This window comes from Tachypleus tridentatus, chromosome 2 (assembly GCF_004210375.1).
Source record: "Tachypleus tridentatus isolate NWPU-2018 chromosome 2, ASM421037v1, whole genome shotgun sequence".
Taxonomy (NCBI): Eukaryota; Metazoa; Arthropoda; class Merostomata; order Xiphosura; family Limulidae; genus Tachypleus; species Tachypleus tridentatus.
Genome location: NC_134826.1, coordinates 155,763,689 through 155,778,442, shown reverse-complemented (window position 1 = coordinate 155,778,442; position 14,754 = coordinate 155,763,689). Strand labels below are relative to the sequence as shown.

Below are 14,754 nucleotides of genomic sequence, written 5' to 3'. Positions count from 1 at the left end.
AATTAAAACATTAAACTTGTATACTATTACAATATGGATTATTAGTTATGTCATATTGATTAGTATAACATAAAAATAAAGCTTAAATCATCAGGACTATATCAATAAGAAACACCAAAAACAGTTTAACCCTTTATATAACACGTTTTATGAAATTTCATTAAATTAATTTTACTGTTAATGCATATCAATAAAACATCCATCAAAGTGTGTTTTATAATTCAAATGGTTTTAATTCATTAAGTTGAATTAAAATCTATTGATATTCACTTCTGGTTTATACAATCCACTCTAATTCTTGTCCTTTTAGTTTCTATAACTTCAGTAATATAGTATCTATACAATATAAACAATGCAACAACAATCTATAAATAATGACAAAGCAAGATGTATTGAGTACTATTCCAAAACCAGTGATGATAACTGAAGTCAGTTTAATACAGGTTTGGTATCCAGTGTTGCAGGTAGGAAAATGGAGAAACATGAAATGGTTAAAATTTATAACTATTTGAATGTTTATTTACAACCTTATATTAGATACACATTGTTTGCAAATATTTTGTAATCTTTTTGATACCACAATAAAGTGCAATGTAAAATTGACTAATGTGCAAAAATAGTAAACTGGATGGCCAATCAATGTTGAAATCTAATGTACATAATTCAGCACTATTTAACACACTTTTATTAAGATGCTCTAAAGAACCACCTGGTTACTACAAACTTTTCACAACAATGGATGTCTTCACTTAAGAAAAAAACCTTCTACAAGAATACAAGAACAACAAAGTATAATCACCATGAATCCAGTTTTCATTTCATAAGGCTTAAGTGGTTCTAATGTCTTTAAAGTCCTCAAGGGTTTCCCTGAGTTTGTTGATGAAGACACAGAAACAGATAGACTAGGATCACTGTACATATATCCTTTTGATGCTCTGTCTAACTTTTGTTGAGTTTTTGCAAGCTATAGATTAGAATATTTTTAAAACTTCTATATAAAATATATTTATATCCACAAAGAGCTCTCTCTCAACTGAGTTTTATGGTAATATGAAGTAAACAGAACTTGAGTATATAATGTAACTCTTACAATATCATTAGAAAATATATTTCATACACAAAATCAAAAAAATGTAAAGATTAATACAATTGTCATAATATGCAAGTAGATCTTCCATTTTCACATTAACTACAAAATACAAATGAACTTACTGTGAAAATAAATTATAAAACCACTAAAGAAACATTACCATACTTATTAAAATAATTAAAAAGACTGTTTACAGAACCAATCTGTAATATAAAAGTACTTGTGAATACAATGTACATAAATCCACACATAAAAACTACCATACACCAAACAACATACCTGCTGTTTCAGAACTCCAACAGATGACCATGCCTTTTCAAGATCTGTAAATTTAAAATATAATAATGTATTTCATATTATATATACATACACATTTATTACCATAGTCTATTACACAAGTCACAGACCTTACTGAATATAATACTATGGATTTAAATACAAGACATGAAATAGTGAAGTTATTCAAGCACTATTTACCAGTTCAAAATACACAAAGAACTGTGGAATTATTCATGCAGTATCTAACAGTTCAAACAGCACTCTAAACAAAGAACTGTGGAATTATTCATGCAGTATCTAACAGTTCAAACAGCACTCTAAACAAAGAACTGTGGAATTATTCATGCAGTATCTAACAGTTCAAACAGCACTCTAAACAAAGAACTGTGGAATTATTCATGCAGTATCTAACAGTTCAAAATACACTCTAAACAAAGAACTGTGGAATTATTCATGCAGTATCTAACAGTTCAAACAGCACTCTAAACAAAGAACTGTGGAATTATTCATGCAGTATCTAACAGTTCAAACAGCACTCTAAACAAAGAACTGTGGAATTATTCATGCAGTATCTAACAGTTCAAACAGCACTCTAAACAAAGAACTGTGGAATTATTCATGCAGTATCTAACAGTTCAAAATACACTCTAAACAAAGAACTGTGGAATTATTCATGCAGTATCTAACAGTTCAAAATACACTCTAAACAAAGAACTGTGGAATTATTCATGCAGTATCTAACAGTTCAAAATACACTCTAAACAAAGAACTGTGGAATTATTCATGCAGTATCTAACAGTTCAAAATACACTCTAAACAAAGAACTGTGGAATTATTCATGCAGTATCTAACAGTTCAAACATCACTCTAAACAAAGAACTGTGGAATTATTCATGCAGTATCTAACAGTTCAAACATCACTCTAAACAAAGAACTGTGGAATTATTCATGCAGTATCTAACAGTTCAAACATCACTCTAAACAAAGAACTGTGGAATTATTCATGCAGTATCTAACAGTTCAAACATCACTCTAAACAAAGAACTGTGGAATTATTCATGCAGTATCTAACAGTTCAAACATCACTCTAAACAAAGAACTGTGGAATTATTCATGCAGTATCTAACAGTTCAAACATCACTCTAAACAAAGAACTGTGGAATTATTCATGCAGTATCTAACAGTTCAAAATACACTCTAAACAAAGAACTGTGGAATTATTCATGCAGTATCTAACAGTTCAAACAGCACTCTAAACAAAGAACTGTGGAATTATTCATGCAGTATCTAACAGTTCAAACATCACTCTAAACAAAGAACTGTGGAATTATTCATGCAGTATCTAACAGTTCAAACATCACTCTATAAAACAGTGGTTCTCAACCTTTTCTGACTGGCGGCACACTACGAAAATCTGAAAATTTTCACGGCACACCTGGAAAGCCTTAACAATTTTTAGGTACATGTTATAGGCAAAGGTTAAAAGCCTTAGAATGAAAATCACAGCCAAAGCAAGCGATATTAATGTCACTTTGCATCACGTTTAGATACACGTAATACAGAAGAGTTAACTTAAAAAGCCTGAGAACAAACATCACGGCCAAAGCATGAGATATTAATGTCATCTGCAGATTGATAATACTATCGCGTGCTTTGGCCTTGAGTGTCCTTCTAATGCTTTTTAATGATTTTGTGGTATAGCAGAAAAATCAAAACTTTATTTTTACATATGTTTTCAATGTGATGCTTGTGCCTGCTTCTGAGAGCAAATCAAATTGAAGCGAAGCTCTTACGTAGACAAACAAGCTCACATTTCATCATTGACTGTAAGAAGCCTCTCTCTCTTTCTGGCTTTAATTTCAGCCAATGCTGAAAATCAATTTTGCAAAACCACGAAGATGCAAATGAAAGCAGAACTTCAAGTGATTGCAGGACATGAATTTTTAATTGAGATCCAAAACTCATCCAGGCTCTTTTCGGGAAACAATGACTGATAAAATTGGTCATTTCGTAAATCAATGAGCTGTTCTTCCTCCTCAATTGTAAGATTTGTTGTCTCGTTGATTCCGATTGGATAGGTTACCCAGTTATATTCGTCAACAGCAAGTGATGGGAAGTAATGTTTTAGTGCAGACTGTAGGTCGCTTAATGTGTTCAAAGTTTGAGGGACAATTTTCTTCTTTGATGGATATATTCGTTAGCAGAAGGAAAACAATCAAGGACTCCTTTCGAGATCTTATTCTTCCACAGCATCACCTTTTCATCGAAGGCCTTCAGTTTGGATGTTGCAGTAATAATGTTTTCAGATGGTCCTTGGAGACTTAAGTTCAGAGAATGTAATTTTTCAAACAAGTCAGAGAAATTGAACCTTCAGCTACTAGATCTCATCATGAAGAGAAAATTCAAAACCTGCTTCCTCAACCTCCAAGAAGGAAATTACTTCAGTTTTTAGTTAGACAAGATGCTTTAACACCTTTCTTTACAAAAGCCATCAAACTTCAGTATGATACAGTAGCTTTTTGTAGTCTGAATCCAACGTCTCACAGAGAAGAGAGAAAAGAGAAATTGAAGTGGCCGAAACTTGATGAAATTCACCACTTGAATAACTTTATTCATGACAGACTGCAAATCGTTTGGCAAAGATTTGGAGGCGAGCGCCTCTCTGTGAATCATGCAGTGAACAATCCTAATGTTTGGATTTTTTGACACACCAGACTGACGAATCCCTTCTTTTTTCCTTGCATTGAAGGACAGCCATCGGTGCAAATGCTGACACAGTTATTCCAATGTAATTTGAAGAGCAAAATGTGTTCATTCACCAACTCGAAAATGTCTCCACAGAAATATACAGGAATTGATGGTAGACAATGAAACATCCTTTTTATTAAAAATTCTAGCCTATTATTAAAGATAATGAATTAGATAAAATGATAGAATAACTGTCTATATCAGGGGTGTGCAACAGGCGGCCCGCGGGCCACAACCCGGCCCGCCAAGCCATTTAGTGTGGCCCTAGTTGTTGTAATCTAACCATGTGGCCTGATCTGTAATCCAACGCAAATGGAATATTTTTAAAAGCATCGATCCTACGGGATTCCCAGGCTTCACTTCGACAAACTTCTAAAATTATCGTTGCTAGAGAGGAGCAGGCCGAATTGATTGGTCGGCCTCCTTAGGGCATGAATAGGTGACGTGCACTAGCACTATTGTCTCTGACTCAACGTCATGTCCTGAACCTCACTTTCAGCCAGCTGGCGACAATTTTCCTAACCTCTGCTGTCCGTCATTCATTATTGGTGAAAATTTTATTATCTTTTACAGTTACTACAAGAGATTGAAGGTAAATTGATTATTATTTAGCATATTGTTGTGACTTTACTGAATTTATTAAAATTTTTGCTTTCAGATGCATCTGATTCTATGTACAGTGTGACCTCGTTATTACAAGGGGTTACGTTCTTTACCCTCCCAGCGAATAGCGAAAAACCGCTGAATATTGATGCAGTTTTAAAACGTATATGTATGCGATTATATACTATATGAAATGCTTCCCAAACACTAATGATACTTATACTCATTGATGCAGTAATAATGTAGCAATATTGCATACTGTTATGTATTTCACTAAATTGTACCGTGCGTTACCAGACTGTGCTTTGCCGTTTGCGTTGTTGGGGAAGCTGAGGCAGTCAGCCAATAGCAGTCCAATCTTGTTTGGTGAAGACGACAATTGATAAAACGGCTTGATTGAGTAAATACAACAGAAATCTCCTCGAAAAGCCCTTTCACTCTCTGTGACCTACAAAACGCAGTTCAGCGCATAACCAGCGAATATGCGGGGCCATGAATGGCGAACCGCTTGAATAGGCGAGGTCACACTGTATTTTGCTATTCTCAATTAATTTAAGTACCGGAAGGCTATGGTCGGATGCCAATTTAGAAACATGTGTTTCTGTCCATAAGAGGTTCCATGTGTAAATAAATTCTATGTTTTTTCTACTTTGCTATTTTCGTGAGAATAATTTTTGTTTTGATTTCAGGGCTAGTAAAATGTCAGCAGTTAAGAAACGAAAAAATTGATGATGAGGGAAGGTTATTCAACAGTGAATGGTGCACAAAATATCTTGTTGTCCCACATAATCAAGGTGTTGTCTGCCTCGTCTGTCAAACTACAATTGCAGTCATGAAAGAGTACAATATTAGCGACATTACGCAACTAAGCACTCCTCCCAGTTTGATGAAATTGTTGGTCAGGCACGAAAGGACAAAACTGAACATTTAAAACATCCATTGAAAAGCAACAAGGTGTTTTACCACTTTCAAGAAAAATTCAGAACTGGTGACAAAACTGAGTTTTAAGCTTTGTGAATGTATGGCAGAAAAGGGAAAGCCTTTCAGTGATGGAGAATTTATTAAAATTGTTTAACAATATTCACAGAATATGCATGTCCAGAGAAAAAATATTTGGTGGAGCAAACTAGCCTTTCCCGCTTTACTGTCTCACGCAGGACAAAAGATCTTTCAGAGGACATCAAAGAAACTTTGAAAGAGAGATTGAATTCGTGTGAAGCTTTCAGTCTGGCTTTGGATGAAAGCACTGATATCAATGACACATCCCAACTTGTCATTTTCATCAGAGCTGTTACTGCAGGCTTTGATGTTTTCAAGAGTTTTAGATATGGCAAGCCTTTCCTCCACAACCACAGGACAGGATATTTGTGAACAAGTGCTTAAGGTTGTAGAAAAGTTTGAACTGAATCCTTATAAATTATGTGGTGTTACAACAGATGGTGCTCCTTCCATGACAGGTAGGACAAATGGATTCACCAAGAAATTTCTAACTGCAATTGGAGCACAAGACGTAGTTGTAAGCCATTGCATTATTCACCAAGAGAGCTTTGTGCACCAAAGTTCTGGATTATGCAGAAGTCATGAAAAATGTCGTCCAATGCGTAAATTATATTCGAACACGAGGATTAAATCATCGGCAATTTAAAACTTTTTTAGATGAGCTGGACAGTGAGTATTCAGATGTTTTGTACTTCTCTGCTGTGCGCTGGCTTAGTAGAGCTGCTACTTTGAAGAGATTCTGGAATCTGCGAGAGGAGATTAAGTTCTTCATGGAGAGCAAACGTCAGAATGTGGACTTCTTGAGCAATGAGAACTGGCTGAATGACTTAGCATTCCTCACAGACATTACACAGCATCTGTCTGATTTAAACTTAAAACTACAAGGGAAAAGTCAACTTGTGAATAAGTTGTTTGAGCATATTTGTGCTTTTGAGAAGAAATTGGAACTTTTCCAGGTTCAGTTGAGAAGAGCCATATTGACCCATTTTACATGTCTTGCAACCAGGAAACTGGAATTTCCTAATCTGGATTGCAACAAATATGGAACCAGTGTACAAAAGCTGCGTGATGAGTTTGCAAACAGATTTCCAGATTTCAGACAAACTGAAATTAGATTGAAATTGTTCGCTCAACCTTTTGATTTGGCAGTGGAAGACAGTCCTGATGATTGCCAAATGGAACTCATTGAACTGCAGGCTGACATGGACACTAAAAGGAAATTCTCTGAAAACAGTTTGCTAGACTTTTACAAACTCTGTGTAATGTGAAAAGTTTCCCAATTTGTCCGTCATGCACAAAGAATTGCCTCCCTTTTGGTAGCACCTACTGCTGTGAGCAATTTTTCTCCAAAATGAAGCTCATCAAAACCAAATGTAGAAGTCAGCTGACTGATGAACATTTGACCAGTCAGTTAAGAGTGGCAACCACTTCTGTCAAAGCTGATATTGACAAGCTCTGCAAGGACTCTAAATTTCAAGTGTCGCACTAAAATGATCACTCATGCAAAAATATAAAATATTATTGCTTGCATTTTGAGAATTTTTTTTAATTTATTGTGCATGTACACGAATAAGCTTGTTTTTTAAGTGGCCCCGCTTGATTGATGAAGTTGGTTATATGGCCCACCGACGAAAAATGTTGCACACCCCTGGTCTATATAATGCTAAAATATACTAGTCACTGGCATGGCTAAGTAGAGTGGTTTGTGTGTGTGTTTTCTGAACTTTCTCCTTTATCAAATTCAGTGACTGTTTTGGACTGATGCCACAAATGTAGAGGTATATATAAAAATAACAGGTCAGTGGTGATTATGTTTTATAAACATTCACAAGATTGGTTGAAAACTGAGTAACAGTTGAAGTAAATGTTTAATTTACAAATGAATGCAAGCTTAGTTATTTTTAATTTGAAGTAACTTATTAGGCTCAAGTTAACTTTTATAATATAATATAATTTTGGCTTAAATTAACTTATGCAGCCACATATTCTACATACATGGAGGTACAATAAAAAGGAAATGAATAGAAGTTGTAAATTTTTGTGAGAAACTTTGTAACAGAGTTAAAACAAACCTGCAAGTCCAATAAATGGAATAAAATTGATGAAGTTTATTGTCCTGATGTCTATTCAATTTCATTAACAGATTCGTAAGTGTTCATGGCAAAATAGTTAATAAGGTAGAACAGAGTTTCGGGACACGTTGTCAATCAATCCACTAAACATGCACATGAAACACTCACAGCCTGACCTTATTCAACAATTTATCAAACCATTTCTTTAATTCCATTACGTTTAATACAGCCATCAAATTTTGAGGCAGCAAATGCTAACAATCTTGTTATAATAATAAAACTGTCTAAGTTGAAGATTACTTTTTCCATGTCAAAATTTATAGTTGTGTCCTACTATATCACCATTAAGTACAAAACATCAACACTGTCAATTCCTTTTACAAACTTAAATACCTCAATCAGATCCCCTTGTTTTTTCAGCATAAATCAATTTTAAAGACTTTAAGCTGTCCCTATGAAGCATTCAATGTCATTCTAGTCCTACCAAATTTGTATTCAATACTTCTGTAGATACAACCTAAAGTCCTGCCATTATCAACATTACACTAATTAAATGGCTTAAGAAACTGATGAACCAGAATACCAAGATACTTTTCTCCCATAATAAACATGTCCTTGTTGAAAACAGACACAATACTTCATATATTGACTTCTCTGATAACCTACATTAGAAAAACAAATCAACAAACACTGAACATTTTGCAAGTTAACAAAGTTCTACGCATACGAAGGGATTTAACACACACATCAAAGCTGTTTCTCTCGTTACTAATCACTGTACAACATCAAAAGAACACAAATTAACAACTTAGCAGGATAAGATATAAAGCACATTGGAAGAAGAAACCACATTTTACACAACCTTTGAACTATAGCATTCAAAACTGATCACATTACAATTACTTACTGAATCAGAGTAAATAGATGTTTACACAGTAATATGACCATTTCACTACTAACCCTGCCAAGCAGATGCAGATCTTGGCTGTATCTCCATTTCTGGGATTTTCAAAGGGTGATACTCATCATTGTCTGTCAATGCTGGATTTTTGTGAGACATGACGTCAACTCGGTTAAGAAAAGGTTACATTGAAAATCATGTAGTTATCCATACTGATATCCTGTAAATCAACAAACCATTTTTAAAACAAAAGTCATACAAGTTTTGCAAGATTACTAAAACAGCTTATCACTAGCTTACTTATAAGGTCAGAAATACAATGAAGTACTGATGTCATATTTATTTATATTGTTTTCCAATAAAATAAAAAATATTTTTAAACATTTAATGCAATTAACTCAACAAATAACCCAAAACATGTGATGAAAGTGTAATTTAATGTGTCATTTAAGTAGAAGTGCTTAAAAATCATGACTTTAAAGTAAAAGAAACAGCACAAGTAAAACAATCTGATATGAAGCAATTTATAAAGTACATAAAAAATAATTATTTAAGATAAACTCTGTAAGTATTCCTATCGAAATATACTCATTTTAAGATTTCTGACAGAAACTAGAAAACCATAAGAACTTTATGAATGTCTTATCCTAGATTATTTAGAATGAGCAGAATTAATTTTAAGATGCAATAAAAAAAGGTTTTATCAAATACAGTGAGTGGCTTATTTAATTAGTTGCCTTTAGCTGTACTGGGTGCTGGTACTTTACAATAGTTTGACAGAACTGATAATTTCCTGAAAAATAAACAAAGAATCAAAGTTCTTACTTTTCTCTAACTTTTGATCCAACTTGATTAAAGTATACAAACCTAAATATTGTAAAAATATAACAAATAGTCTGTCTAAAAATAAAATATAACAAATAATCTGTCTAAAAATGAATTATAACAAATCTGTAAAATAAAACACAACAAATAATCTGTCTAAAAATAAAAATTACAAAAATGCTGCCATTCTTATCAGAAACATAATTTAGAGTACTTTTGAAAATACAAGCATTAGAGGTGAACTATAGTAATTAAAAGTTAAATAACAAATTTATTATATATATAAAAGACCATTTCATTTTCTCTGTACTGCTGTAAATGGTTTATCCCTAAATTACTGTTACACTAATGAAAGAAAATAACAGTGTTTATATGTAGCACATTTATGTCAGTATACAAGTTTTCCATTTCATGTTCAATGATCACACTATATATTTATATATTTGACACTGGCTTAAGTACAGCAATATATGGAATCAACTATACAAACAGAAGGTTAATAAAGACGACATATAAACAGGGTTTACCTGTAACAATTATAAACAATTCTAACAATCTCATGTAACATAGCGGGCTGTTAGAAACACCACTAGTTAACAGCTGAAATCAAACTAGCAAGACATTAATATTGTAACAGCAATATATTTAATTTGATGAATTTCTGATACTACTGAATAATCAAGTACCATTATTAAAAAATAAAATTTTAACAAGAGTAACATATTTCACACAGTCACCTAGAAGTTAAAATCAGTTTATTCCAGGCCTCAACAAATATGTTCAGATCTAGGAGCCAGGTCTAATACACAAAAGTTATGGAATATATTTTCAGTTAGTTGCATAATTATAGTATGTGACAGTTTTACACTAAAAAAACAAAGGATTCATTATTAAACTTTATCATATAAGTTATATTATACTTCAATAGTGCAAGTCTTAAAATAGTAGACTAAATAAATACAACTTAGGTGGATTCTTACAATGAATGAAAGTAAAATGGTCAACGTAATATCCTAAGGTCAAGTAGGTTGTTTCAGAATAGTTCTAATCCACTCATGACTAACCATGCTGTAAAACAATAAGCAAAGGTCTTTTGATATGCCTAACAGAACTCCAGTACAGTTTGTGTCTGGAAATGAGAGCTATATTTATTTACATTCACACCAAGTGCATCACATCATGACCACAACAACCACTTGATAGTATTGCCTGAACTAACTGCCTTCGATCACATCTGAGTCTAAACGTGCAAGCTGATTGGTTGAACTGAGAGAAAGTAGTGAACTAAAATGGTGTAAACTTAGTAACATGTACAACCACAGAATTTCATTCCTGACAAAACGTGAAGTAATGAACCTGACATTAAAATCTTAGAAATAAAATCTGATTTAGAACTCAAAGAATGTGAAGATAGTTCTGGACTCCAAAGAGCCCAAAACTGTTCTAGAATTGAGTTCTATTTAGCACAGCCTTACACATGAACAAAGTGGGGAGATTAAAGTACATCTCACACTGAAATGTGAGATTACCATGAAAACCTGGTCCCAGGATGTATTGAGGCCTGATTTAATAACAGCTTGAATCTCATATTGTTACACTAACATGACTACCACCTCAATACTTCCTGTTGTAGCATATTTCTAAAACAAGTTTTCTTTTGATTAAAATGTATAAAAATTTAATTCTACAATACATTCAATACACCATTTCTTCTTTTTGTAAAATGCATTAAACTTGAAAATAAAACTAATAAAAAATGTACAGAATATATGAATTAGTTTATTTATGGAATATACGGATTAACTGGTTAATTTTATGGATTGTTTATTTTCCCTAGTTCATTGGTTTACAGATTTTTCTTTTACCCTCAAAAATGCTAAAACATACTATTTGGAAAGAACCACAGCAGAAAATGAAAAATGAATACATATGTATTAACAACACTGTATATCAAGAGAAACAGTCATAAGCATTGATGATTCAAGAAATTAACAAAATTTAATGTAAATTTTATATGTTAAAAACCATTACATACACAATATATTTAATGAAATAAAATCTAAAAATCTGAAATATTTCTAGTAAAAACTTAAATCCATAGTTTACAATGAATCAAAGAAGTTACTGACATGTTCTTTTGTAAAAAAATTTCAGTTGTAGCAGTTTCTTTTGTTAATAATTAACACAGTGAAAACAAACATTATATTATCACAAACAAGGCTACATATTACATTTCAGCTAGCCAGATACTTTTCATACCCTCTTCACATCACCCTGAACAACAAGCCATCTTTTTAACAATTCAAAACTACTACATTGTTACAATTGTGAGACAATTATAGGTTGAGCAGTTTTTATTTGTACTAATTTTTTACTATTCTACTAACAGCATTATATGATTAAATTTGCTAACACTTGCTAGTGAAACTTATTAACAATTTAAAGTATCACTAATGATCAAATATGGAATTTGGAAGACACATGAACAGTACTTGGCAGAAAATTAAATTACACAGTCATATTAGTATTAATAGTAACAATAATACTGTGTACAGTTAGCATCCATGCTTTTATTATGGTGAAAAATGCAATATTGCAATTCAACACTTTTTTTTCAAACATCATTTTCGGTTATTTGCCTCAATACTTACAACTAACATTACATTATAATGCTATAAATATTACGTGCAATACAATATTAATATCAGTACATCATATATAATTTTTCTGTTCATCATTAAAAATGTTATATGCTTCTCACGATGTTCCAATTTTAATAGCGTTGAGTTATATATTTAAAAATATCAGTTTTTATTTAACGTTAATAATAACAAATACATTGAGTGGTGCTCAATGCTATTGATACTAATATCAATAAAGCTACTGAGTAACACTGACAACAAATCAATCACTTAATAACTGAGTGACAATCATTTTCAATTTCAATAATGGCACCAAGATTAGTCTCGGAGCACTTATTGAAATACAGTTTACACTAACCATCTCTATATTACACTTTCTTTTCTTTCTATTTTTAACGATGTTACTGGTTACTACTTACAGTTACACTTGAACATTAGTCTTAGAAATCATAACGTTAAATTTCATTAGGCCTAACATAAATAATATTTTCACTTTACATTAGTTAGTTTACGTTTGCTGAACCGCAGACTTTCAGGTTTGCGCAGAATAAAATTTTAAAAAATATGTCACCACTCTTCATACTTACCGCCTAATATACACAGACTTAAACTATTTTAATATTTAGTTTTAAATCAACTATTTGATCACAAATTTGTTTAGTCCACCAATGGAACTTCCAATATCAAATACAATTATAGACAAGATGAAACAATCGGGTAAGCGTATTTATTGACAGGATTACTCTGAACGGTACAGTCGGTTTTAGCCTGTCCTTCGATGTAACATCGGTAAGTTTACGGACTTAGAATACTAAAATTCAGAGTTCGATTTTTCGCGGTAGACACAGCGAATAGTTAAATGTGGCTTTACTCTAAAACGGACAAATAAATACTTCTGCAAAATGTTTTATTATCCTATATTATAATTAACTACCAGAACTAATTATGGCATTAAGATCAAGTAAGTTTGTGGAAGCAGACTTAAAATATTCTAAATTTTATGTCGTTAAGTAAATGATAAGTATGATAATCAGGAAAGCTTCGAAACAGTTGTGAGCATTGTTTTTCTTAAAGCTATCAGAAAATCACCCCGTTTTTGTTGTTTTTTTCTTATTGATAGAGTACCAGATTCAGTGAAATATTGGTATGAATGTTAGTTGTTGTGTGTATGTATTCAGTTATTTGATCGAAAAGCTGTAAAATTATGCAAGTAAATATATTTTTATATCAGTTCTGGTGCAACTACCAAGATCTTTTTATCTGAAAGTCATTCGTGAAAGTAAACTTACAACTATGTACAATAAAATCAGCTTGTAGTAACGTTAAAAAAGAAATTCTTTGTTTTTTGTTGTTAGAAAGCTATACAATGAACTGTCTGTGCTTTGACCACTAAAGAAAGAAAATGAGTTGTTGTTACGTAGACTGAACTTATCTTATTTTCACTATAATATTTTGAAGAATCAGCCAAATGATGTAACAATTTTTCAACACTTGTGTCAGAAGTGGGGTTATTTTGATGAAAATAAAATAAAACTTTGAAAATAATATAAGCTAAACTTCTGATGTTTAAGATGACGGCCAAAAATTCAAAATGGGTGATCAAGGTATTATTGGAGATGATGAAATTATTCACAAACGATCAAGAAGAAATATACAGATAATTCAAGGAAGACGAAGAAGAAAGAGGTGAAAGCTAGAAGAGAGTAACAGAAAATTAAAATAATATGATAGTAATTTAAGAGATGAATCAAAAGAAAGAGGCGCGCTATTTAGAGACAACTTCTAAAAATCTGAAAGCAAGATCAATGAATATATTGGAGGGGAAGAAGGATTACAACAATTAAAGATTTTCAACAAGGTTATGATGACAAAATTAAAAAAGTCAAAAGTGAAGTAAAGAAAAACATCAGTGAGGTGGATAAGAACGCTAGTAACAAAATAAGAGATATGCCAAATGAATTATTAAATGAAAATATTAAACTAGTCACGTCTCTTTCTGAATGAGCTCAAGAGTTTCAACCTGAAACACCTTTTGAAACGAAATACGGAATACGCCTAGTATCACTACTGCTGTATTACCTGTTACTGAATGTCTTTTCTGGAAAGCTGTAGTCGTGACACTACCAACTCTTGTTCCAGAGCTTAATTGGTTAATTCATCATTGGACAACCGAGAAATCTGTGGAAATAATTTCTTGAGTGAATGGGTGGAATAGTGAACAAGAGATCGGTCTTTTTAAAAGCATCACGTTTGACCAGCTTCCATGTGAGAGCCATAACAACTATTAAGCATTGGTGGTCACATTATCCAACATGATTTCACTATTACATCAGAAAAAAAATATCTAGAAAAAGTTCTGGAATAGAATATGAAGAAAATAATAGAAATTGCAAAAGCTTTGGATAGGCTTGCCCGATTTTCTTACCTGGAAGTTCCATGTGAAATTGTGAATTCGTTTTTAAGAGAACAAACTGTGGATATTATAACAAATGATGATATGAGGATCGGGTTGAAACAAAATATGTGTACATTTTAAATAGTGGGTACGCTTTTTAGAATAGCACAGTCAAAATAAGACAAAAGCAAATTTGAAAC

General features: G+C 32.3%; 1 protein-coding gene across 1 annotated transcript in view; it reads right to left on the bottom strand.

Moving 5' to 3' along the window:
- Positions 1-13,117, bottom strand: part of LOC143245660 (uncharacterized) — a 92,054-nt gene extending 78,937 nt beyond the window's left edge. The window contains exons 1-4 of the mRNA XM_076492009.1: positions 12,747-13,117; positions 8,752-8,912; positions 1,370-1,413; positions 800-964 (exon numbers count right to left, since the gene is read on the bottom strand). Of these exons, the coding sequence (XP_076348124.1) occupies positions 800-964; positions 1,370-1,413; positions 8,752-8,851 (309 nt within the window). The 5' untranslated portion in view covers positions 8,852-8,912; positions 12,747-13,117. The remainder of the gene's footprint in view (positions 1-799; positions 965-1,369; positions 1,414-8,751; positions 8,913-12,746) is intronic.
- Between the last annotated feature and the right edge of the window lie 1,637 nt (positions 13,118-14,754).